At 53.1% G+C, this 26,443-nt stretch overlaps 1 protein-coding gene across 2 annotated transcripts in view; it reads right to left on the minus strand.

The window, feature by feature from the left end:
* Window positions 1-530: 530 nt before the first annotated feature.
* The window catches only part of LOC121657809 (platelet-derived growth factor receptor beta-like), a 31,837-nt gene continuing 5,924 nt past the window's right edge, over window positions 531-26,443 (minus strand). For both annotated transcript variants that reach the window (XM_042013925.1, XM_042013926.1), the window contains exons 2-23: window positions 19,035-19,111; window positions 17,675-17,971; window positions 16,968-17,237; window positions 16,565-16,692; window positions 16,084-16,258; window positions 15,307-15,499; window positions 14,990-15,105; window positions 14,343-14,469; window positions 13,972-14,183; window positions 13,221-13,315; window positions 12,831-12,963; window positions 12,318-12,422; window positions 12,109-12,219; window positions 11,592-11,745; window positions 10,585-10,751; window positions 10,228-10,346; window positions 9,000-9,122; window positions 7,472-7,583; window positions 7,091-7,190; window positions 6,882-6,987; window positions 6,192-6,430; window positions 531-5,697 (exon numbers count right to left, since the gene is read on the minus strand). In XM_042013925.1, the coding sequence (XP_041869859.1) occupies window positions 5,547-5,697; window positions 6,192-6,430; window positions 6,882-6,987; window positions 7,091-7,190; window positions 7,472-7,583; window positions 9,000-9,122; window positions 10,228-10,346; window positions 10,585-10,751; window positions 11,592-11,745; window positions 12,109-12,219; window positions 12,318-12,422; window positions 12,831-12,963; window positions 13,221-13,315; window positions 13,972-14,183; window positions 14,343-14,469; window positions 14,990-15,105; window positions 15,307-15,499; window positions 16,084-16,258; window positions 16,565-16,692; window positions 16,968-17,237; window positions 17,675-17,971; window positions 19,035-19,083 (3,282 nt within the window). In that variant the 5' untranslated portion in view covers window positions 19,084-19,111 and the 3' untranslated portion in view covers window positions 531-5,546. The remainder of the gene's footprint in view (window positions 5,698-6,191; window positions 6,431-6,881; window positions 6,988-7,090; window positions 7,191-7,471; window positions 7,584-8,999; window positions 9,123-10,227; window positions 10,347-10,584; window positions 10,752-11,591; window positions 11,746-12,108; window positions 12,220-12,317; window positions 12,423-12,830; window positions 12,964-13,220; window positions 13,316-13,971; window positions 14,184-14,342; window positions 14,470-14,989; window positions 15,106-15,306; window positions 15,500-16,083; window positions 16,259-16,564; window positions 16,693-16,967; window positions 17,238-17,674; window positions 17,972-19,034; window positions 19,112-26,443) is intronic.

Consider the following 26,443-nt stretch of genomic DNA (forward strand, 5'->3'; position numbering starts at 1 on the left):
CCTGCTGGTGCCCTGCCCTATTGCTATCTCCAGGCCCTCCCACTGCCCTGAGCTATTGAACTACATGGAAAAATCAGTGCTGCAGCATCTGCCATCTCCTTCAGCCCAGCCACTGTTCAGTTTGTCATTTCTCCTGCATCCCCACCCCAACCTGAGCACAGACCCAACAATGCTCCAAGGAGTCAAGTCCTTAGCTGGGACTGCTGGCCCAAACCCCAGGCAGTGGGGTTATACATAGGAACAATTCCTGGTGTCCTTCCCTCTACCCACCTGCCATATAACCCACAAACTGCACAGCTACCAGAGAGATGGGGCAGATCTTGACCCTTTTCCTTACCCTGTCTCTGGGCTCAGCTGCTCCTTGCAGTGCTTCTCCCTGCCTGGCTCCCAGCTTGGCTTTCACTAAGCACTGGGGTCATGCACAGCGTATTAACATGCTTAGCCTTCACCCACCACAGGGTTAAGCTGTATTCCCAGCCCCATCTGAGCGGGAGCAACCAAAAGCAGGCAAATAAAGGAAGAGATGGAACTTTGCAAAATGAAAAACACCTTTATTTTTAAACTCTTTCTTTAAAAATGTATTTGTAAAAGTTTACAGCATAAAAATAATATCTCATGGCTATAAATGTGACATAGTACAAATTCTACAAATACAACTGTAAACCTAGAAAAATGTTAACTCTTTGGTACCTTAGTCTGAACTCTGCTTTCTCCTTTGCCCTCATGCTGATTTTGACAGAGAGCATGGAGATAGGTGCTGCTGCTGTTCAGAAAGGCTGCAGAGGAACAGTGTGATGCCAGCAAGCCAGCACAGCAGGATGGGGAGAGGGCACACTTTGGGCAAGATTTACAGTTCTGGTACAATGAATCCATGAAGGAGTAAGGAAGAGGAGTGATGGGACACTAGAGGCCTGCAAGCACAAGCTGGCTTCCTTGCCTTCTTGCACCTCAGGCAAGAGTCATCACTCCAAAGTGCTGCTGGAGCAGTTCCCCTGTCTTTGCCACAGCCGACTAGATCCACCTTGGCATTTCCCAGGGACCTCAGATCTCTGGGTGAAACATGGGAACTATGCTGGGAGCCCAGCAACCCATGTGCTGGCCCATGAAATCTTACTCTTAGCAATATCTGGCCTGCTTTGGGCAAGTCCTGCAGGTGACATGGTGCCTCCACTGTTACAGTCAGCACTGGCCACTCAGCCTGCAGGCAGGGCTGGGATCTGCTGCAGGAATGACCTGTGTGGCTCTGGAGCTGCCCAGTGCTCAGGGAGGACCTGCAGCTGCCCCGGCTGCTCTCTGCCTGGGCAACCACCTGAGGCAAAGGATGCCAAGACGTTGCTGAGGGCTACCAAAGGGCAACCTTTGTGTTCTCTAAGTGGGACACAGACAGGCTGTATCCAGGCTCCCTGGTCATCCTGGAACCTGAGCTAAGCACGGAGCCCAACCAGGGCTGTTCCTTGCACTTGCACATTGGAACAGGGGGTTTGCCTCCTTAGCACTCTGTGAAATTCCCTTCCCCAGATCTGCCAGCTTTGCACAGACCTGGGGCTTCCCCACAGGCAAGCCCTAACAGCCCAGTGCCCTTTATTTGTGGCGCTGCCTCTCCCTCAGCCCAGAGCCCTGACTGGGAAGAAAGACAAGAGCTGCCTTTCACTTCTGGCTGACTTCCTCTGGCTGCACATCTGCACTGCACTTCTGCCCCCCATCCCCATGGGACCCTGTCACAGTCCCCTTGGCAGGTGAACAGAGACAATTTACCTACTACTAAAGTCCGCTGTGCTCTAGATTTCTTAACGCAACACAAACAAACACTAAACGTGACACTCGCGCTTAAGAAAATAACACACTCAAACTGAGAAGGACAAAAGGATTAAAACCTGTGCACACATCAGTCTGAGAAACACCTTAAATGCGGAAATAGACACCAGAGCGCTGCAATAGTTTCTGGGATACACGTATGAAATAGTGACTGGCAGTAGGATTGTGCATATACTGGTTCTGATAACAATGTAACAGCTGTAGAGTAAAATATAACCTACAAATAAAAAGATATTGCACTAGAGATGGGCCCAAGCTGTGGCATGTGTTCCTTCATAAGGGGCTCAGTTTGGGTCCACCTCTAAACACAAAAACACACCCAAACAAAAATACTGATCATCAAAACAGAAAACCCAGTGGGACCAGTTTCCTTCAGAGTCCCACTGGAGAAATTATGGCTACAAAACTGAAGGGCCTAGAACAGTCAAACATTTCTCCTGGCCCTCATCTGCCAGGCCACGCAGGGACTGGAATGTTGGCAGCAGAGAGAGGGAGCGTGGGGCTGGATCTGTCATTCCCAGCTCTGCCAAGCCCTCTCTTTGAGGGATGCTTAGCAAAATAAGTTGGCTTTTCCCAGCTGCCAGCTTGTCCCTGGCTGAGAAGGTCAGGTCACTGCCAACTTGCTAAAGGTGCTGTGAAAGGTTGAGTAAGGACAGGAAAATACCACAAAGTGCAAGACTTAGCCCTAAAAATCACAGGGCCAAGGGCAAGTATTTGGTCATATTCCTCTGGAGTGGGGAATGGTATCGTTTTGCAAAGAGTCTGGTGTACCTACTTTAAGAACGAATAGGGAGGTGGGGTTAGCATCCCATCAGCAGCCAGAACAGGTTTCAATGCAAAGAATAATTGCAGTAAATCTACTAATGGGACAAAATGCAATAGACATCCAAATGTAGCTAATGCCCAGCTAATAGGACAGAACACCTGACCTCCCCCAGCAGGGACATTTCCCCTTTCAGGACTGTGGAAACTATTTGATAGTGGAAAATCAGTAATTTAATTAGCAATTAAATCTGTACAAGATGAAGTTTAGAATAGGATTTTTGAAATAAGTAAATGGCCAAAGGGAAAGTGAGAAGGTGTTAATTGATGGGGAAATCTTTGGGCCGGGTGGAAGTAGTAAAAGTAGCTCCCACAGTTTTTTCTTGTTGCTAGAAGTATCTAATATTTTTATTAGTCAGTCCAACCCAAAAATAACAGTTTGTTAACAAAATTTGCTGATGACCCAATGTCTGGAACAGCAGGGTGTATCTTGGTGAGAAATGCTAGAAGTGTAGAAAGACGTAGGTGCCTAGATTGGTCAGAGGATGACTCCAAGCTCTCAGTATGTTGTGGCTGGGAAAAGGCTAATATTATCCAAAGCTATCTTGCCTGGACCAGGCAAGTCCAGACCAGCACAGACCAGAACTATTAATGCCCTGTGCGAGGTCTAGGTTTGACCTCACCTGGAGTACTGGGTACTTCTGGTCACCTTTGATAGAGAAGGATGAATTAAAAGTGGAGCTGGTGCAGACAGGGGCTGTTAGGATGATCTGATGTGCCATCCTATGGGCTCAAGTTGCAGTGACAGAGATCCTACCAAGCACCTTACATGTTAGAAAAATCAAGCAGTCTGACCCAAAGGATCTCATAAATTACTGCTTCTCTGCAGTGAGGATTGTTTCATGAACTGTGGCCATAGGAGATGGCTCCTTCATTACAAGCAGGAGGAACAGAGGATGGAAAAACAACTGTCATTCACGGTATGTTTCCTATGGATGGTGGGGAATCTGACCACATAGGCTGAAAATATCCTCTGCCGACTGCCAATAAAAGTGCTATTTCTTATGTTCACATTTTACCAAGGACATCAGCCCACAGAACACCTACTCCTCCTTCAGCCGCATAAATGGCAGCACTGGAGTGGTAGGAAATTTAAAACAGAAGCTGTTTTGCTGGGGATTTCTGGCAGAAGTTTCATATCTTGAAACAAAATAAATTCTCAGTGGCTCTGAGGTGGCAGAAGCCCAGCAAGATGCTGATCAAATTTCTGATTTTGTAAACCTGCCTGTGCAATTCCTGTAGGATGCACAGAGCGATGTGCGTGAGTAGGGCAATGAAGGGGTTAATGGGAGTAGGGCACATGCAGTGAACAGAGCTCTGTGTGAAGTGAAACTCATTTCAGAGAAAAACCTGTCTTCTGTGGTGTCAGACCTGTGGTTTTGGGGGTCCAGCTTTCATCTCTGCAGAGGCGGGGTTCACAACTGATTTCCAAAGCCTGGTGTTCCTCCTGCTTTGAGTCTGCTCGTTCAAGTGCCAGCTGAGAGCACAAGAAGCCTCAGACCCATCTGTGAGAAGTGGGGAAGGAGGTGAGAGGCAGGGGGAAGGTCTGGGCCCTTTTAGTTTTCAAAACACTCTCCAAGAGAGAGGAATCCTCCCCGATTCCTCTTGCCCTGCTCAGTTCCCTGTAACACTTCACAGCCCTGGCAGGCTGCAAGGGACTCTGCCTGACCTCAGAAGGTGGCAGGGCATGAGATCCAGTTCAGCTGTGACCAAGGAGCTTCCCAGCCCCGCTCCCTCTCTTTCTTTGGAGCTATCCCTGGGCTGGTGTTCTGGCATCCTTATTTCTGCCCATAATCTTGCTGTGACTCAGGAGGGAACGGTGAGCCCTCCCATCCTGAGAAAGAGCGTTTGGGTGAACAGTTTATCAAAGGTGAGCCTTTGCTTCCCAAAGATAAGGCACAAGGGTTCTGCAGCTGGCGTGGTTATATGATTTCCCAGCAGATGAGCTGGGTGTAGTGGCAGTAGATTAATGAATAACCATATTGTTTCCTTATACTAGCCCTGGCTAGTGGATTAATATATTTGTTCCCTTTAAATCTTCAATGGAGAATAATTAGCTTAGTGTCCACACAGACAACACGAACAACAGTGGCTGCCCTCTTTGCTTCTATAACCAAGTCATTGTGAGGGCATTTGGAGTTCCTGGCATGCCCCTGGAGCTCCTGGTGCCATGCTGGGCACAAAAGGGTGTGACAGCCTCTAGGTGGATGCCGAGCTATGCCCCAGAGCTATGAATACCTGCAGTGCTTGTGATGCTCTATCCACCACAGAAGAGCTGTTGAGAGAGGAAAAGGGTAATTCCGTACCTCCCAGACACTGGCTGGTCTCTTCAGGACTTGACTGTGCTTGGAGGAGAATCCAACGTACTCCTGACCTCCAGCAGCTGAAGGTTGGTGTTGCAGTTTCTCTACACCCCAGCAATGGGCTCCAGGTGGATTATCTGTCGCAGTGGCATTCCACAGAACCACAGCATGGCTGGTGCTGAGACCATCAGAGAAGTGCTGGTGCAGAGGGGATGAATCTCCTTGCCACGGAGGAGGAAGAGGCTGGAGTATCATCTTAGCAATGCAGAAAGTGGTGTCTCGTGGAGATCCAACCCATGTCTTCCATTGAAAAGATGTTGGTCTGTGAGATGTCTCCCTCCTGCAGTGGTTTGATCACTGAGGAGGATGTGGCAGTGATATAGAGGGTTTCTGGCACTGAGCCGCCTCTTTTTAAGGGGGAAGGGGATGGCAGTGGGGAAAAGTCTTCAATTCCCCACCCAACACTGGGAAACAGGAGGGAAGGAGGAATGCTGGGACAGGAGGGGATGTCCTGACGTACAAGCACAAGCATGGCTCTCTGTGACAGCTGGGTCAGCCCCTCAGCCGGCCTCTCCATAAGGAGATGCAAAGTCAGCCCAGCTCTGACTACAGGAAACTCTCCTCCACCTCTTGGAGTCCAGTGGTTGGCTCCTGGCAGCCTGGCTGTGGGTCGGATTCCTGCTCCTCATCCTGCCGGAGGCCCAGAGGGGTGTCACAGGATATTGTAGATGATGTGTTGGCCTCGTTCAGCATAGAGCTGAAGGGAGACAAGAGGGAGAGAGAAATGAATGTCTTGTCCCAAGTCTCCTGGTCAGAGAGGACTCCCAGCAACTGAGAAGCGTGTTGAGCTCCCAGCAGCCCCACTCTGAGTAGCTTCCCACAGGGGAACAGACCATACCAGGTGGGCCTATTCAGCCCTCAAACACAACACACTGTTGGTTGGGTTCTACAGAACATGGCTCCCTGTGTGCTCTCCTCTCCATGAGTGGGGTTGCTTGTCGTCAGCTGTGCTGGCTGATGTGCAGGGATGTGGCATTGTGCCCTATCTCAGTTCATGTCCCAGCTCCTCTGGTTCCTTTAGGCTCATGAAAGTCACAGCTACTCAGATGGGGCAACACTGCCCTCCTTCTCTCCTAGTACATCCACCCCTAGTCTGTGCCTCAGCAGAACATCCCCTTTTTCTCTTGAGGTCCCCATTTCAGATTTGGACAGCTGGGGGGGAAGGACAACACTCAGAAGCAATGTTTTTACCTGGCCCGGCTGATGGAGGCCTCCTGAGGGAGGTCACAGCTTGCCTCAGGTTTGGGGTCGGGAAGAGGGATGATATAATCATTCTCGCCCCCGTTCTGGTGCACAGCTGTGTAGAGGATGCTGCTGGTGGGGGAGCTGGCAGCAAGCCGGGCGTTGTTCAGCACAGGAATTGTGGGTCTTGTGCGGACAACAGCGGGGTGGTCACTCTTCATGAACTCTTCATCCACCTGCTGGTACCTCTGCTCTCACACGGCAGGTTACCAAAGAAAGGGAAAGGTCTTGTGAGTGGGGAGAATGCACTTGTGTTGTGTATCCTTTCCATGCCTGCCAGGGTTTTCCTAGAGGGTCTGGCATCTTCTAGCTGGGTTCATCTGCCCTTACTCCAACAAAGATAGGCCATGAACCTTTCCTAAGGGAGAGATCAGTAGCACAACTTCACAGCTCCAAAATACCAAACAGTTGGAGGCAGGATTTCGATCTCCTGCCAGTTCTGATTTCCGCAGTTGCTGAGTTACCAGCTGCCTGTCTGGCGATGCCAGCTGTCTCGGCAATGTTCCTGCGATGCCCAAACCACCTTCACTGGCTAATGCAGACTTGCTCACAGCAAAATCCTCTGCCACTGCAGCACTAAACAATCATCTCCAAACCCTGCCTCCTCTGTCCCTCCAGCACAGGGTCCTTTGGACACACCTTTCTGTAGCAATCCACCAGGAGGTTTCCCATAAGCACCACCAGCTGCGAGAAGGATGGCCTGATCTCAAACTTCTCCTCCCAGCACTTCTGCATGATGTTGTAGCTGCCAAGAGGGAACGGAGAGTTAGCAGGTGAGGAAAACAGGCAGAAATGCTTCTGTAGTGTGTAGAACGCATCCAGGGCAAACACATGTGGACAGCACTTACATTTCATCAGAGGCGTGGGTGGGTTTGGACATCCGATAGCCACGTTTGATGGCGTTGTAGAACTGCTCATTCATAGGCAGTTCAGGGTATGGAGTCCCTCCTGGTGTACAGGGAGAGCAGGAATTAGGCTGCTGGATTGCCTGCCACCCTCCAGCCAACATGCATTTCACACCAAGACTTTCTTATTTTTTACCTTTCCTGTTTCATTTCACTTCCAAATGCAACGTGAGCATGGGGAAGAAGGAGACAGGGAATAAAGTGCTACTCTGACTGGTAAGGTAGGAACTTGGGGGTTAGAAATGCATTTTTATTGTTTTTGAAGGGATCCTGCTAACATGCTATCAGAACTACAGACATCACCATGATCTCCAGGGCACTTACCTAGAGTGAATATCTCCCAAAGAAGAATCCCAAAAGACCACACATCACTCAGGGTGGTGTAGAGGTTGTTGAAGATGCTCTCTGGAGCCATCCACTTAAGGGGCAAGAAGGTCTAAGAGAGAATAAAAAATGAAACAAGAAGAGAGTCAGCTGTACCCACAGCACCTGTTTCAACAGGTAAGAGCCTGTCACCCAAGCTACAAGCAAAGAAGACCCTTCAGATCTGTCTGTGAGTCCAACACATCTGTGACATCTGCTGTCTGTCAGTTCTGGGAGGGACCAGTTGCCTCTTTGTTTGTGCAGAACAGACCCAGCAGGAAGGAGGAAAGAATGGCTGTGCTGTATCCATTTCCATCACAGCCTGCAGTGATGAGTGCACACATGTCACAGTGCGTGTTCTCTGATCCTCGCTCTTGAGGAGGCCACTGACTTGCACAACCTGACCAAAGACTACTGATGAAAATCCAGGCCCATCTGACTTTGGAAACCTGAGACCAAGCTGGAGAGGGCTAAGGGATGGCCAGAAAAGAGCCAAAGGATACATCCAGATTCTTTTCTCTTCTTACTCACACAGAGTAATAGAAAACCAAAAGCCTCACTTGACCAGCTTGTAGGCAGCACTGGCTGTGCTGCTCCTGGGATTTGCTTGCACAATGAATACCAAAATAATCTCCAGGAAGGATTGCAAAGGGGCTCAGTTTCATTTCCCATTTTGGACAGGAAAGCTGCTATGCCAAGGCTGGACTGAAAACCCCAACCCCTCTGCAGGAGGGTCCCCCTGTCCAAGCTCTGAGTGCCTGTTTGACAGCACATGGGAGAAATCATGAAAGAAGTTAAGTCTTTTATTGATTAGATAGAGATTTAAGGCACCTGTCTCTAGTCTCAGCTCCCCCAGCCTCAGTTTCTCTGGGAATGGCCTGTTTTGCTTGGGGTTGGAGATCACCAAATGCCTCAGGGCTGGAGTGGATAGGTTGTCGTTGAAATCACAGGGAAATGCTTTCTGGCAAAGCTCAATTACAGCTTTATCCTCTCCTGCCTCGAAAGATTGAAGATGTCTCTCTGGAGAGTAGCTGCTTGCAAGAAGACACTTCTTCTTAACTTGTGGTCTAGTGGTTAGAGCAGAGTCCTGTGAATCTCTTCCCAGAGTGGTCAGTGAGTCACTATAGCCCTACCAGGCTGCCTAACCTCGCCTCCTCCTGCCTGCAGCTCAAGACCACACTCAGTGCTGGCAGGATGCAGCACTGGTGCCAGTGATGGGGACAGTGTACAGGGGGCAATCCTTAGTTTTGCGGCTGCTCAGGCTCTTCTGTAAAGAGCCAGGAGATGTGGGTACGCAATTCTGCTACGCCACAGTGTACAGAGCACACAAAGTGAACGATGGTTGGCTGTTGACATCATCTCCTGGGAGTCCTGCCCTGTCACCACCTCTGGGCACACTGATGGACAGGTGGCTCTCAGGGGGACTATGTAGGAGGTGCCAGCCCCAGAGCCCTGGGAAGAAGGAGCTTGCAAGGCTGCTGGTACTCACGCTGCCTTTGGAGATATAGTTGGAATCCCTCATGATGTCCCTTGCCAGGCCAAAGTCACAGATCTTCACCAGCTTCCCCTCACAGATGAGGACGTTCCTGGCAGCCAGGTCACGGTGCACACACTGTAGGGGGGAGACAGAGCACTGTCACTGTGAGGGATCTTCAGACAGCCCAGGGACACAGCCCAGCTCCAGCACTGACCCATTCCTGGGGCTGCAGGGAAAGGAATCACCTCACACCATTTCAGGTGTCTCCTTCACCTCTAGGGACAATCATGGCTCGACCACTAGCAGAGCTACCACATTTTTGCTGTTTGCCTGGACTGCTTCCCCTGTGACAGCAACAGCCACATGGATCTGGCAGGGGGAATCTGAACAGCCCAGCAGAGAGGGCACTGCCTGGGCCGGACCAAGCAGGGGGACTTGGTGGGCTGGAGGGAAGGGGTGGTCTCCATCTCTGGACAATCCAACCCAGCAGCCTGAAGGCATCAGAGTTACACCAGCCTGGCTTGTGCCTCCTAGTTTGCCAGCATGCTGGATGTTTTCCGTATGAACAGCCCTGAAATTTGCTGCAGGAGCACTGACCATGCACTTTTGCAGATCAGACTGTCTAGCTGGGGGCAGAGAGCCAGGAATTTCTCTCCTTGTTGATGGCATTGATGCCTTCTGTTAGCCCTGCCCTGTGAGCTTCACACAATCCAGCTATATTACTGCTTGCCCTGGGCTAAGCCACACCTTAGGAAATCCCAGAGGATTAATTTCCACTAAATTTCCTTAATTTCCACTAAACAAGCACTTTTGGTGAGTCCTGGGGTGCTCAGAGCACGCAGTGCAAAAAGGGTGCCTAGTAAGAGTAGTTGCTCTGCTGCAGAGTGCCTTGTGCTTTAGCTCCCTGTACACTGTTTGGTCATCCCAGTAAATAGGGATGATATAATGCCACAGCTGTGCTGAACACAGCTCGGGAGGAGCACAGAGTCAGGGAATTTGAGGTCTGAAGCTCAGTGTAAGCCAGGAGTAGCTGTCACATGCAAATATAGTCACGCTGATCTCCAGGACTGTGTTTCCAAAGGGAAGTGGTCAGCAGCTCTTCAATTGCACAGCCACTTCACCCACGAGGAGTTTGGCACGGACAGAGGGACAGTGGGAGGAAGCTGACCACAGGATACGGCAGAGAACTCACTGTTGGCCACCACCACTGCTCCCACCACAGACCAGCCAGCATACATACGTTTTTGGAAGCCAGGAACTCCATCCCATTGGCCACTTGGAAGCTGAAGCCCACCAAGTCCATGTAGCTGAGGAGCGGAGACTCATTTATCAGTGTCACCCGGTCTGTCCTTTCAGGAGCTGAGGGCAAGCAGAGATGGATGTTGGTGTTACCCAGCACACTGGTGAGCCTCCCACTAGGGGAAGGACACACTGGGGAATGCTCTGCCTCCAGCAACAAAAGAGCAGAGCTGGGAGCTCTCACTGTGAGGGCATCTGCCACTGCTGCTGGATGTGTCCCAAAGGCAACCTCTGCAAGCAAAGGCACCCACACCCAAAGTACAAGCACCTCTCCCCCCCGCTTTGGCCAAGCTGTTACCTGAGGGGGAGTAGCTGTCCAGCTCATAGGGGGTGCCATAGTTAGAGGACTCGATGTCAGCGTACTTGACTTCACCCTTCATGTCAGACATGGGCACATAGTCTAGGGAGTCGTCCTTGCTCATGTCCATGTAGCCCCCGTCGCTCTCGACAGACATGGAGAGGTGGCTGTGGGGGGAAGGGAAGAGGCTGTTCAGATCCAGAGGGGAGGAGGAGACACGAGGGCTGGGGGCAATGATTTGTGAGTCTGAAATTCCTGAAACCTCAGCCCCAGCACTGAAATGTCCCACACAGCTGGGAAGGAAGCCCTGCATCATGAATGCAGAAATGTGCAAATGGCACAGCGCTTAGGAAGATCTCAGCCGCCTTCAGGCAGAAAGGGCAGGGGGGAGCTGTAACACTGATCTATTTTTCTATTGTTTTGGCGTGTTGGAAGGAAATGCTGCTTTCTAGCTTCCCATGGGACCACTTCTCTGTGCTGCCGTGCCTGCATCCCTTACAGCTGGCAACCAGATGAAGGACCATTTCCCTTTCCTTGTGGCACCTCTTGTGCAACTGCCCTCCTTCTAGCACTTCTCCCTTAGGCTTGGTAGCAACTCCACCTGCCCTGGAAATGCAGAGCTGAGGTCTCCAGTGGCTAAGACATGCTGGAAAACCCAGTGTCTCTGTACTCAGAGCATGGCTATGGTTATGCCAATAAAGCTAACAATGCCAGGAAATATTCCCAACTGGCATGGAGCTGCTGGCATGTGTGCTAGCAAACTCAGACTCCAGGACACACAGTTTGCTAACTCCTTGCTGTCAGGAGCTGCTTGGAGGTCACTGGTTGGCACAAGGGCTGGTCTAACAAGGTAACAGAGCAGCCAGCTGTGTCCCAGTGCTGGGCCAGCGTTTGTTTCACTGCTCTGGAGAAATGCAGGATCCTTCCTGGCAGTACCAGCCTCCCTCCCTGATGGGGCTAGGATGGGGCAGGTGCCAGGGAGAAGGAGAGAGCTGCTTTCCTGGTACCTGTGCACATGGTCCTCCTTGGGGGTGTTCCCGTAGAGCTCCGCCTCTCGCCGTGCCTTCTCTCCATAGGACTGCAGGAAGGTGTGCTTGTTGCGGTGCAGGTAATCCACCAGGTCCCCGTAGCGGCAGTACTCGGTGATGATGTAGATGGGTCCTGGTGGGACAGAACACCTGCATCAGTCCTGCCTTGGCCACCATGCCCGTGAATTTCATCCCACTAGGATATTACGAGACTGCAGGGCGTCTGGGCAGGGCCAAAGGGAAAAGCCACCTTTCTGGTACTGAGCATTTTTTGGCATTTGAAATTTGTGTTTGTGGAGGGGGGAATTACAGACGTGCTTTCCCAGTTTCAGTCAGGTTGGAAGAAAGGTGTTCAGAGTCCCACAAGGCTTTCTTAGGAGAAGGATGAATCATTTGGAACCAGACAACAGGAATTATTCTATCTAAGGACAGTTGTCCTCCTAAGCACAGCCCAGGGAAGCAGGGAGAGGACACAGGGTTCTCAGGGCTCATCTACCTCCTTTGGTGCAGGCCCCCAGCAAGTTGACAATGTTGAGGTGAGGTCCCAGGTGGCTCATGATCTTCAGCTCGGACATGAGGGCTTGCTTCTCACTACTGCGGGCTGTGGCTGTTGGGGAGAGCCAGTGTGAGCAGCAGGGCAAGGAGGGGAGAGCATGGCACTGATTGGTCTTGTGGCTTTAGGGTGGGGAAAGGGGGACAACTCACACTTGAGCATCTTGACTGCCACTTTCATGGTGGACTGTGAATGGCTCAGGCCATGGGCTGTTGCCTCCACCACACGACCGAAGGCACCAGAGCCGAGAGTGCGTCCTGCAAAGAAACAGCAAAGAGGCAAAGTTGGCAATGTTCTAGAGGAGACATGAGGAGAGGAGCCTGGAAAAGACAAGTTGCCTGTCTAAAACCACACCAGCCTTGCTGCAGTCATCCTGGTGGGCACGGACATGGCCATGAGCTATGATGTTTGGGGTTGGGGCTGGTTTCCAGAACTGCCAGCTACAAGGAGGGATAGCCGGGAATAACACAATGCTTAATGCCAAAAGGGGCAGCTGGCCTCCCACCACGGCCCCAGACAATCCCCCTTTTCCAGGACCACATTGTATCTCCAGGGATCTCTGTTTATTCTGGGTTGGTCTCTTTTGGAGATTTCAACCCAAAACTTATCACCCCCAGACAGCCAGGACCTCAGGAATCCATCAGTGGGACCTGCAGAGCCTTTACCTAACACCAGCTTGTCCCTGGGCACCTCCCAGGTGGAGTCATACGGGAGCTGCATGGGATCCACATAGATGTACTCGTGCCCATCAGAGCTGACTGACTCAATCACCTTCCAGCGGATTTCATAACGAGGTTTCTGGAAAAAGGAGCAAAGGGAAAAGAGACATCTGAGAGGCTGGGAGTCAGAGGGGGCATGGGGGATGTGTGTGGACTTTGTTAGGGAGCCTTTGGTCCCTCCAGCTGTTGTCTCATTCCCTATCTACTCCGGAGATGCCAGGGGCATGCAGGAACTAATGGAGGCCATAGATCCTGACACAGCTGGGACACATCAGGCCCAGCCACCCTAACCCTGGGGTACCACTGTGTCGGCCTGGGAACACTCTCCTCTTTTACCTTCTGCCACAGGACGATCAGGATGATCAGGGAGATCACAGTGAGGACCAGCAAGGCCAGGATGACAGAGATGATGACCACCTTGAATGGCAAGGCTACAAAAATAACAGAGACAGCAATCAGACTCCTCCACCCCTGCACGGCCTAAGCACCCAGGGAAAGGAGGTGAGAGCAGTGCAAAGGGGTCCCTGCCCACTCCTCCCCCAGACATTGACCCTGAGCTGTTCTCTGGGTAGGGACAGTCTCCTCCCGGGCAGACTTGCCCAGCACTTGCAGGGCCAGTCCCCCAGGGATGAGGGGGTGATGGGTTGTTACTGCCTGCTGAAGGGTCTGCTGCCTCAGGAGAAGTTTGGCCATGGGAGTATATAAAGATAAAGAGGGGCTGTTTTGCTTGGGGGAGAACTGGCAGCTCTGGGCCTGGGCTTAGACCATCCTTCCTCATATTTGGGGTCCTCAGCACGTGGATGTTCAAGTCCATGGCACCATCTAGTGACCCGGGGGCTAATAACAAGACACTGGGGACCTGCCCAGGCACTCTTCTCTGGTCTCCCTGGAGAAATGACCCTGCCAGTAGTGGGAAGAGCATATCCATGGCTATTGGACATAAGGGCTCCACACTCCAGCTGGAATAATCTTTTCTGTTCAACCCAAAGGAAGCCTCATTTGGGGCAGAAGCACCCAGGTTTCCAGGCTGGAGACACAGAAAGGTCTATCTCCCCACCACTTGCTCAAAACTTGACTCAGCCCTCACCATGTGGGACCAGAGTGATGTCCTGGGAGTTGGTGCCCAGGAAGTTCTGCACGGTGCACCTGAGGAGCAGGGGCTCGTGCACCCTGTGCAGCTGCAGGGTGCTGTTGACGCGGTACAGCTGCCGCTCTGCGTGGTACGAGGCGTTGGTCTGCACGCCGATCTCGGCCGACTCGTTCCCCAGAAGCCGGGTGGGCTGTCCCTTGGTGCTGCACCTGGTCCAGAGAGGATAAAGGAACCTGAGAGGCAGAAGGGACCACGCACCACCATGGGATGCCCAGGTGTCTGGGCCAGCAGAATACAGTTAAATAATGGCCTATTATTCTAATAAATAAAAGTCCAGCTGTTCTCATGGCCTCCATCCCTCCACTCACCATTTGATGTCGCTGCAAGTAGACCAGCTGATCTCAGGCTGGGGCATGCCTTCAGCAGAGCATGTTATAGTCTGCTCCCCACTGCTAGCACTGCTGTTCTCCTTGAGATCCACCACTTTAGCTGGCACTGAAAACAAAAGACAGTGATGGGAATTAATCTTCCTTTCTGACTGCAGGATGGAAGGGGAACACGATTCCTCTGGGTAACGTGATTCGACTGTACCCCTACCAGAGCCTAGGGATGAGGTAGGACTCATCACATCAATTGTGTTTTATTTTTGAAAGGGAACAGCAAAAAGATTAAGGTTTGAGGGGGTTATGGAGGAGATCTGCTGCCATGTAGCTTGACTGGAGAGCACAGGGGAAAGTCCTGGACATGAAAGCTGTACAATAATCTCTGTACCTACTACCTTGGGCCAAGCTGATGGTGTTTGTACTGCTTCCCTGTCCCCACTTGCTCTGAGGCCAAGTGTGAGATATTTCACCTGTGTTTCTTGCTTGAATGCTCTTTCTTTAAGCAAGACCACTCTGGAGCTGCAGCCAGAGAAGTAAGGGCTTCATTCTGAGGGTTCTGCAGCAAAGGATGGTGGCACCCCTTATGGCTGCTCCTGCTCTCCTCAGCCCTGTGTCTGCATGCCCATCCTCACCATTTATCTGCAGATGGAAGGAGAGCTCCTGCTCATCATCTTCATTGGAAGCTCGAATGGTGTAAAATCCTCCTTCTTCCTGCTTCACCCGTACCAGCACCAGAGCTGTCTGGTACCTGAGGGAGACAGTCACAGAGTGAAGGCTGTGGGAAGGTACCTGGGGACTAATAATGCTTGGAGACAGCAGCTCCCATCCACCTGAGGCTCGAAATCCACTCACAGAAAACCATTCAACCACCGTGTCCAGCCAGCAATTTGGAGATTGCTTTGTGAATTACCCCCTCCCTGCACCCTGGTGAGGAATGATGGGCCCATACCTGGTTTCTGACAGGTTCCTGCTGGTGATGGTGAACTCACTGCTGCTCTCCATGGTCAATGTCTTGTTGTTCTTCAACCACACAATGCTGGGTTGGGGATAAGCCTCCAGCTCCACCTGGATAGTGTGGCTCTTGTGGACCTCAGCGTACACTGTGCTGGGCACGTGGGTATGGAAGTGAACAAAGCCACGCTCTGAGAGGGCACAGGAGGAAGAGGGGAGTCAGAGAGGGAAACAACCCTGTGCCCGGCCCTTTGGATAAATATGGATCTGGAACAAAACTCTCTGAATGACCAGAAGTGGTGGGGCAGGTCCAGATCCATGCCTTGAGACCTCAGACTTGTGTCTGAGGAGAGTGTGGATGCAAAACCACACTGGAGTAGAGGAGCTCACAGGGCAGCATGTGGCTCTTATCTTGTGGAGATAACGGAGATGGGGCAGTTTCCCTCAAACTACATGAAAGAAGGTCAGATGCAGATGAAAGACAATCTGTCTTCACGTCCCCTTGGCACTGCACAGTGCAGAAGAGCTCTTACCCATACCCTCAAGAGTGTTAAAGAGTCACAAAGGCCATGATGGGAGATTTGGGATGTTTTGAAGCCAAGAAGTGGCAGGGGTGACATGGGGTAAGGTTTAGCTCATTGTAATGGTTACTTAGAGCAGAAGTGAGGAGGGGAGAGAGCTGGAGGCTGTGAGAGAGGAGAGGGGGTCACTCTGGGACATCCTGCCTGGATGCCCACATTGTTTGCTGGCTTTGGGTGTGTGGCGAGCAACGCACCGATCACTTGGACGGTGATGTCTTTCAGGTCTGTTTTCTCATGGTAGCCCTCGGAGACATTGCAGACATAGGTGCCACCGTCCTCCAGCTCTGCATTCTGGATGATGAGGATGGAGCGGATCTCATGAGTGGATCCAGGCAGGAAGTCAGTCACGGGCTCCACAGCCTCCCCTGCCTGCAAAATGGGCACGGGAGACATGGTCTGAGGAGCCATGAACATGTTCTGCCATTGGGCTCACAGGGAGGGGAGAGAAAGTGGTAGAGGACCCCAGTTTGGCTGCCACAGGGCCAGGGAACATGCACCAATCAGAGGCCCCTGAGACAGACAGTCTTAATCCAAGGATATCCCGGTCAAGCTTCCCTGTGTGGCAGCAGCAGCATCCCATAACTTTTGCCATGGGATATTGCTGAGTGATTGCCATGGCAATTCTGGGTGAAGGCTGGAGCTGCTGCCCAGAGCCTGTGGATGTGGAGCACTCACCTGTTTGCGGGGATAATCCCAGTTGAAGTTGACCAGCTCGTTGCCGCTCACGGTGCACATCACGGTGATGTTTTCTCCCTGGCGCACCATGGTCTGCACCGCGCTGATGGAGACGTTCACAGATGACACTGTGGGAAAGGTGGACGAAAGGAATGAATTATGAAGGGATAAGTGGGCACCCAGTCCATTTATCTTGGGTGGACTGGTCCAGTGGAAACTGTCTTCCCTGAGGGATGGAGCTGACTTGTAGGCAGAACCTACTCTCTAATAGAGACAGGACTAAATCCAGCCTCCAAAGTGATCATCACAGAGGAGATGGGGGAGAGCTTTGCTGTCCCCTGCCATTGCCCTGAAGAAACAGCCACAGCAGGTGCACAGGTGTGCTGAGATAATGTCAGCTCACCCTGGATCCTGTAGACGTAAAAAGTGTCTGAATCCACCTCCTGGTCATCCACGAATGTCCGGCAGAAATAGCTCTTATCCTCAAAGAAGCCTTTGAATCCCTGTTGTGGATCATACATAGCTGGGATGGGGTTCTCCACCTTCTTCTCATAGAGGGTGACCTGCATCTGTGGGTTGGTCACACGACATGGGATGACAGCCTCTGTGTAGCCCGTCATGAAGATGAAGAGCTCTTCAGAGGTGGCTACGGGGAGGAAAACCAAGGAGGGATCTGTGGGAGAGAGGGAACATTGGTTAGAGAAAGCTGCTTGAAGCTTAAGCAGGGCTGCTCTGTGCTCCTCCGGGAATACTCCAACACAGGGCCCTGACTCCATATTAGCAGGATGCTTCTTCCCACACTTCTCTTGGGAAAGTAGAGCTGCATGTTGTGTGCTTGTCAAACCTCTCCTGGAAGGGCGAGAGAAACCCAGCACTACCAAGCACCACTGCTCCCCCACCACTTGTCCCAGCACACCACACTCTCTCTCCATGAGCTGGCACACCAGAGAATGCCACAGCCAGAGAGACCTACCATAAGGGCTCTTCTGCTGTTGGAAGAGGGATTTGGGAAGGCCAGGTGCTTGGAGGCAGAACAATAAGTCAAAGCCCTCTTTCTCCTAGTTGCTAAACCATGTGGAAACCCACAGGCAAGGACATGCTGTCCCCTACCTGGAACGTAGATGTACAGGGTTTTCCTGTCCGCTGGCTCTGGAGCCTGCTCAGGGCTGTAGGTGCACGTGTACTCCCCAGTGTGATGGCCTGTCACGTTCCTGAGGGTGAGATTGCTGACGAAGACACCGTCCCTGTACTCCAGCGAGGCAGCAAGGGGCTGCCCCTCACGTTCCCAGACCAGCTCTCTGTCCCCGTAGCACAGGAGGGAGAAGCTGCTGTGGAGGCTGAGGACAAGCTCAGTGTCTCTGGGTTCGATGTGCAGCTTGCTGTCCCCAAATGTTACCTGCAGCATACCTGAGAGAGGAGTGACATGAGACCAGATTGGATTCCTCCAAAATTCACAGAGAAGCACACTGGAGCACCACCTCATGGCAGTGTGTTTGCTTTGTAGTGTCAGTCCTTACACTGAAAAATAACTTTACACTGAAAAAAACCTGGAATTGCCTTCCCTAGTGTAATCACCACTGACAAACCCACACTCCCCTCAGAAATGTCCTGCCAGCCCACACCTTGGTGGGTCACCCTTCATTCCCTGTACCTCCTGCAACCCTCACTGGAGAGCAAATCAGACATCACAGGATTTAGCAGTGTTCAATGCAGCCCATGATGTCTGTGGCAATATTAGGTGGAGAACCCTCAGGGAGGACAGGAGGCAATTCCCTGCTCTTCTGGCTGCCTGTCCACATGGACAGTGTCACACAGGACACAGACTAGGCTGAAACAATGTCAGTTTACAAGAAAGTGACAAAGGAATGGAAGCAAAACCTTGCAGGAAATCCTTTGGAAGCAATAGAGTAGGCAAGGTCTTCCTGAATGGCTCCCCGCACCTCTCCCAGCTTCCTTGCTCCACCATTTGTCCAGATGTCCCAGTGGGGCTGTGACATGTGCTCCTCCCTGGTGTCCCCACAGGTGGGCAGGACAGCTGGGGACAGCAGCAATGCTGTGAACAGCCCAGGTGCAGCCAGGAGCTCTACTGCCTTGCTGTGGGGAGTTGTTGGATATATGGGATCTGACCAAATCCTTTCTGCTGTGGGGTGTCCTGCTAATGTGGGTTCTTGGGTGTCTGCTAAGGAAGGTCTGAGCACACCTGGCAGTGCTGCCTATGGAAAGGTCTCCTTCTCCCACTGTGCTGCGCATCGCCATGAAGCAGGTGGGGACTTTACACCCACCCTGCCACAGGATTGAATCATCCCCTGGATGTGAGGCATTAGGAGGGATAGATGTGCCTGGAGCATGCTGTGCACCCCAGTGCTTCCCCATGGCACTGCCCCTTTCCTCCCCTTCACCCTGAGGTGAGCCCCCCAGGGCAGCATCCCAGTGCAGGGATCACACACCCCTGCCCAGCCACAGCACTCACCGGTGAGGATGAGGAGCCCGAGACACGTCTTGAGAGTGGGGCACAGCATGGTGGGCTCTGGGCTTGGTGTCTGAATCCTGTCAAGAGCAAAGTGATATGAGCACGGCACTCAGCAGAGGAGGGATCCCTCGGCTGTCCTGGGCAGGGGTCCCTGAGCCCCCACCCAAGTCCTGGCCTCACTTCTCCACCTCAGAAACCTTCCATCTCTCCCCAGTTCTCAGCCTTTCCCTCCTGGGGGGGGGGTGGTGGCTCCCCCTCACACTGGATCTGCACAAGGAGCAGTTTCTAAGGCATCTCCCACTGGTGAACAGGGATTTTGCTGGAGGCTCCAGCAGTTGTGTCAACTTTTGCTCATCTCTGCTGGAAACGCCTCTCCCTGCTCTGCACAGCCCTACCTTCCTCCCTCCCTCTGCTTTACCAGTTGCCTTTTTTCCTTAGATTTTCTTCCCTCAGTCACAGTGAGATAAAACTTGCTAGAAAACAGATCCCACTCCAACCCTCCCACATTGTTTGCTCCTTCCAATGAAATAAAAGCAGTCTTGTCATGGCACTTGGTTGCTGCCTGGGGTTAAACCACAACAAGCCTGAAGAAACTCCACCAAAAATCAGTTGCTTGTATTTAACTTTTAAATACATAAATTTAAGAGAACATCTAAGATTTTTTTTGCTGTTGTTTAAAATCCTTCTAATCAACATTTCTCAAGAAATCTTTTCCACAGAGCTTTTTCAGCCTTCCCTGGTGCAAACCAAGAGCCAAAAGAGATGAGGCCAGAGATCCCTAGGAGCAGGGGTCTGACTCCTGTGTATTGGGGTGACAGGTACCCCTCCCCATGGCGCCTGCAGGGATGGGAATGAGTATTTCTGAAAAGCAAAATGAACAGACTGACAAGGGAAAGAGAAAGGGGAAAGGCTTTCTCTGTGCCTGGGCAAAGCCTGGGGGAAATGAATTCACTGGGGAACTTGGGGATGCTCCTGCATGGAGCTGAACCTCACGGCTCAGCCACGCTGCAACCCAGGGCTGAGCTCCTGCCCTGCCGCTGGGCCACCTCCCAGGGCAGACCCCGAGGAGAAGCCACCCGTGATGCCAGCGGTGCTCTGGGGAGCTCTTGCCAGGCTCAAGGAGGGCTAGTGGAAATCTGGAATTGCTGACCCGGCCCCAGGCACCGTCTCTTACTGAGCTGTCGGCTGCCTCTCGGCCCTGGAGCGGCCTCCCGGTCTGCTTGATGTTAAGGAGGAAATGGTTTTTAAATGACGTGCGCTTGTCAGATGTTTTTATTATTCTCTTGCTTTGGCTCAACAAAAATTTGATCTACCACAAATCCTTCCAGGTCTCCAACTTATTCAGCAGCGTCCCTCTCCCTCCTCCTGAAAAAACTCTACGACTCTTTCTCTCTCTGCGTTTGCCAGAGGGGATAAGAGCACTTAGGGCAAGAGCTGGGGGTGGGTAGGATGAAAAGACCGAGGTGAAATTCAGCCTGTAAATGAATGTGACCTCCCTGCACCCACCCTCAGAGAGCACCGAGCTGCAGAAGAGAGGAGGATGGACAATCTAATCTCTGCCCCCCGAGGCAGTGCCATGAGAACAATTACTTTCGTTTCCCCGTTCTCCTTTACAGAGGTGTGTGATTCATCCATTATTCAATGTTCAAAGTTGTAAGGACAACTGGGATCCTCTCCTTTCACCCCTCCCTGCCTGCATGCCCAAGCCAGGTTGTATTCACCACCCCAACCCCCCAGATACCTGCCTGTAAGCAGCTAAGATCCTCCCGAGCTCATGCCCAGCTTTTATCTGCCTGTCCAGCTCCATGGCTGCCACTGCCAGTCCTGCTGCAGGCGAGATCTTGGCTTCCTGTCCCCACACAGACAGGAGTGATCACTCCAGCAGCGATCTCTGCAGGATCACTGATGGGCAAACCCCTGCCCTGCCGGATCAGGGAGCCGGGCACGGGTGTGTGCTGGCGCTGGGCGAGCAGGGGTGCTGCTCCAGCGAGCAGCAAGAGCCCCACAGCCTCCGCCTGCTGCCTCTGGCCGCCTCCGCTGTGTTCCTAGCTGGTTTTAATAAAGCTGCTGGTTTTGCAGAAAGGCATTTCTCTTGGAGATGCTTCCCAAGCAGAGTGGGAGGGTGGCAACGTCTCGCAAAGAGTGGTGACCTCTCCCTTGTTTTTCTGCTCCGGCCGGAGCAAGAGGCATGCTCAGAGACGCCGGGTGAGCTCTGCCCGTCCTGCGGGAGGCAGAGGGACGAGCCTTTCTCTCGCTGTCACGGGGACGCGTGTGCTTGCACATGTGGGTGCACACAGGCGTTTCACAAGGGATGCAAATGCACCCAGCTCGCTGCCAGCCTTGAGAACACTCGTTTCTCTCCTCAATCCCAGCTTTTGTTCTTAGCAGGAACTGTAAGTGCCATTAAGAGTGTCAGACAAGGAGGAGCAACCCCACTCAGTGATCCAAAAGCAGGCACACAGATGTTATCCCAACCAGGGACCCAAACACAAGCACCTACACGATGCTCAGCTGCCTTGGGTGGTCTCTTCCCACCCCTATGGGTTAGCAGGGTGCCACAGACCCCTCAGACTTCTACATACTTCCCAGAGGCCAGGACCTGAGTATTTTCAAGCCATGAGACCCTTCGCCTTCACCCATCTGGGCACAGTCATGGAGGCTGGGGAGCTCCTGCAGCAATGCCACGTCCAGCACCCTTCACTCAGCCCTGCAGCTCCATGGCAGCCTCCCACCTCACAGCCACCAAGGTGCTGTCCCAGCTCTCCATCCCCATGTTATACCCCTCACCATCCTTCCCTCCCCTCCAGCACTGGTACAGACCTTCCCTCTGCCCCTCTCCAGCTCTGCAATGTGAAGGCAAACCAGTCCTGGCCAGGCAGAGCTTTTCTCTTGAGCCGCACTGTTTATTATTCTAAAGGAGGAATTTGGCTGGGAGAGGAGACAGGAGGTCGGCTGGCTCTCAGGGCAGCCGCGCTGGCTGGGTGACACAGCCCCACAGCACATTCAGCCCCCCATGCCTGTGGGGTGGCTGTGCTCCCCAGGGGCTCGGGTCCTGGGGGGGCTCAGGTCCCGGGGGTCACGCTGGGGCTTGGCCAAGAGCCGTGGGGGAGGCTGGTCCCTGACAGTCAGCACGTCCCTGCTCGCCCCCGCACTACACCCAGCGAGGCCGGAGCCGGGCACTGCTGGACTGAGAGGTCTGGGAGGGTTTGGAGTCCAAACAAGACACAGATACAGGCAACTGTCCCTGACTGGTGACACAGACACTGCCTGTCCTTATCTCCCCTCTGTAATCACACCAGCCTGGCCGAGCAGAGAGCGGAGTTTGCAGCAGAGATGAGGAGAGCTGAGCCAACCCTGGGGCTGCTGGCTTTCCCAGCTGGCAAGGGAAAGCGTCCCATGGCTGGCTGAGGTCAGGCACCGCTGGAATGCTGTTTGAGCATCTCTAGCCTTGTGCTCTTGCAGGGGGTTTCTGGGGGATGGAATAAAAGGGGTCACCCCACCATGCCAGAGCAGCCGCAGCAGTGAGCACAGGGCTCTGACGGCCTGTGATCCCACAGACAGGACACAGGCGAGAGGGCCAGAGCAGAGGTCAAACAGCACGGCCAGGGCCACAGCTGCGTCAGGACCAGGATTCAAGTCTCATGATTCCCCATCTCATGACTACACAGTTTTTCCAGAGCAGCCCACTCCCACTTCTCCTGCATCCCAAATCTGATGACAGCTGAGCTTTCTCCTCCACCTCCTCTCCCACTCCCTCGTTCGAGCAGCCGGGGACTGATGCCTCTGTGGCTGATGAACTTGGACAGGAGTTTCTGCAGCAGGAGCAGGGCAACGCCCAGGGTTTTGGATACGAGGAAAAGCTGTATCCAGCCTCTACTGGGGATGGTACCACCTTAATTTAGGGAGCCACCTCTACCACTCCTTGCACCTCAGAATGCCTTGCTAAGCAGCTCCAGCATCACCAAACCCTACTGATTCATTAACATTCCCCCACTCCAGACCTCCCTCTTCTTTAAGAATGCTAGTAAGCCTAAGATGCCTTTGCTAATACCCAAAATATGCTGTGTGGGTTCAGTCTTCACTATTTTTGGGTAACAAGGCAAGAATTTCCTCTGACTTTGCTCTGTGTGCCCTGCCACACCTCTGAGCCCCCTTCCCTCTGCGCTTGCTCCCTGAGTGTCTCCCAGCATCCTGACAGAACACACATGGCAGCCACTGCTGGCACGGACACTGCATGGCACTGCCTGTCCCCAAGCACGCATCATGTGGGACAGGGCCATTTCCAGCCCTGTAAATGTTGTAAACCATGGGAGAGGATGGGTTAGGAACTCCAAGGATGTCCTTCCAGTCCACTGCCCTCCTCCCCAGCATGCCTAGACCATGTTTCTTGCCTCTCCACAACCAGTGCCCTGTGCAGAACCAGTGTGTGGGGGGGGTCCCACAAGCACCCCCAGAGCTGTGGGAGCTGAGAACCAGCCTGCAGAGTTGGTGCACAGGGAAGGGGATGGCTCAGCATGCTGGGGAGGGGGAGAACAGCCACAGCTGCCCGGGCAGCTGCCTTGGCAGGAGCTCTGGTCCCTACAGACCATTAGTCACCAGTAAGAGGATGTGCTGTTTGCTGGAAATCAGGGTGAACAGCCCCCTCTCAGCAAATTCTCTTTGTATTTCCAGGGGCAATTCCTGCATCCATTGCCCCACATTGCTCTTCTCTCTGGCCATGCTCTCCTTGCCCTCATGGCTGCTCCTGTGCTGTTGGGCAGAGGTGCTGGATGCTGGCCCTGCCTGCGAGGGCACCTCGCCTGATCGGGAAGGAGCTCTCACACAGCCGCCAATCCTTTCCCTTTCTCTGGATTTCTATTTCTAGCCCCTTTTCTAGCAGGGCTGTGCTTCCAGGCACTCCCACAATGCTCAGTGGCCCTGCTGCCCTGCCAAGCAGGCAAGGGACATCTGGTGCAAATTAGTGGGAAGTCAAATATACTTTATTTCTTCTTTGTCTAAGCGCATCTGAGTCATTAAGTGAGATCATGGGTGCCCATATACAATAAAAATTTCCCCGTATGGATCCCATGATCAATACTGCTCGCAGCCAGGGAGCAAAGGCTTTCCTGGCAGGGGGAGGGGGACACCACCCCCCGCTTTTGAAGGGAAAAGGCTCCCTGAGCAAAGGCTGGTGACCCCTGAAACCCAAACCTTGCTTGTCCGGCAGTGAAACTTCTTGGCTTGTCCTGTTTTCCTCTGCCACCCTCCCTCTGGCCTCTGCAACTGCTTCTTTCCCACCCTTTAATCTAAATAAAACTGAGTGGTTGTTTTTTTTTTTTTTCCCCTTGGCTAGAATTGTCCGGAGTTACAACATCTCTCCTCTGGGGTCCCTCAGCTCCCATGACACCGTGTTTACTCACAGGCCAGATTATCATCACAGAGCCCTTTTTCTTTTTCCCAGCAAAAGGCTAGAATTGGGCAGGGCACACACATGGGGAGCCTGTCATCCCAAAGCCCATAAACGGCTGCTGATAAAACACAGAGGTAGGAAATCCGAAACCAGACTGAGGAGCAGCAGGGCTGGGGAGTCCCTGTGCCCCACAGACCATCCCTGCCCCGGGATGAACACCTGGGGGCAAAACCCTCCTCACCTGGTCTAAGGGGGCCCTGAGGCTTTACCCAGACACTGTGAGACCGGGGAATGCTGAGAGCCCTGGGTACCTGTTGGCAATGTGCTGGATCTGGGGGTGTTTCAGTCTGGGAGAGGTGAAGTTTTGCAAGCACAGGCAGTGTCACTTATGCCAGAACCCTCTGAGTGGTTTTGTGAGAGCTCCTTGGCTGTGAAGATGTGACTAAAGCCACAGCCTTGGTATGGACTGAGCTCTCTAGGAGATGGGAAAAGCATGGGCAGATGCCACCTCTGGGGATGAGCTGAGGGACGAGCCCAGGGACACTGTGCCCACAGGAGGGGATGGTTCTCCTACTGACCTCTGGGGCAGGGAGCAGATCTGACCCTACCAAAGCCCCTGCCCAGGACCCCAGATTCTGGTCCCCAGCCTCAGAGGCACCTGGAGAAGGTGGTTGTGTGGTCATGAGGGTCCTGCAGTAGATGTCAGCACATGAGGTGGCACACCCAGCCTCCTCCTGGCCAGCCTGTCACAGGCTTTGACAGCACCTGACAGAAAGCTGAAAAAGAGGACTGTGACCCTGAAGCAGGGGAGGGAGACTGCCAAGGAGGATGACAAGTCCACACTGAGCCCCAGCAGTGTGATTCAGCTGCCCGGGAGTCAGCCATGTGAGGAATGGGGTGGGCAGGCGAGCCCCACGCAGCCCTGTCTGACCACAGCCATCCTCCCTCTCTGAGTGAGGGGGGACCACAACGTCCCCACACAGAATCCAGCAAATCTCCAGCCCTGGGCTCTCCACAACACGTCCCTGCGAGGAGCCAGCACAGAGGGACGTGGGACCAGGGCGAGCCCTGCACTCTCACCCATATCCCCTCCTCTTTCCCCCTCTGTTTTAAGCCCATGGGAGACGGAGGAAATGAGTGACCCATTTAGTGCAAGTTCAGAATAAAAAGAAACATCTGTTTGGAGAGGTGCCAGTGTTATAAATAATTCCCCAGCCCCGAGTGATGGTATCCATGGCCCTTTCGGCTGCGCATGCTCCCTGGCTTCCGCTTTCGGAGGAAAGGCCAGACCCTGGGGGCTGCTCCCCGGAGCCTGCAAGCTTGGCCCAGACTGTGGGAAAACCCTGGGCGAGGACCAGGGTTCACCTGGGCCTGGGGAAGGAGGGAGGGGGTGTCGGGAGGGATGGCTGCCACATGCTGGGCAATGCCCAGCTGTCCCTTGCTGCATCCCCGGCTTCTCGCCCTGGTCAAATCCTGCCCACCTTGGTCTCCCTAGGGCAGAAAGTGTGTGCCAGGGCCATGGTGGTGCTGGGACTGGTCTGGGGTGGTGCTGGAGGCTGGCCAGCATTTTGGAGCACAGCCCTAAGTCTGGCATTGTGCACGTCTGGGGATGCTCACGCCGGGTGTGGGGAGCAGCCCTGTGCAGACTCAGGACTCACCCCTTGTAGTGCAGTGACCTCCCTAGGGAGGTACAAATGTGCCCTTTGGGAGCATTTCAGCCCTTCCCAGTGTCCTCTTCCAACAGGATGCTCTAAATGATCGAACACAGCCCAGCCAGGGCTGTCCATGACTGTCCCCTAACTTCTCCATTACCCCTGACAGCAAAGACATTTCTGGGAGAATACACCACACTGTTTCACAAGCATGTGAGCAATGTCAATTATGAACATGGCTGCAGGGCACCCAAACTACAGTGCAGGACCCACACAGCTCTCTGTGCATCCCACTGGCCCCTCCAACCGGGTAGCAAAGCCTTGGGGCTGGCTGAGTGACTCAGGGTTCTCCTATCCCTCCACCCCAA

The sequence above is a fragment of the Corvus kubaryi genome, unplaced genomic scaffold (assembly GCF_017639235.1).
Source record: "Corvus kubaryi isolate FWS band 111438036 unplaced genomic scaffold, C.kubaryi_AGA036_p1.0 split1-37374, whole genome shotgun sequence".
In the NCBI taxonomy this organism is placed as follows: domain Eukaryota; kingdom Metazoa; phylum Chordata; class Aves; order Passeriformes; family Corvidae; genus Corvus; species Corvus kubaryi.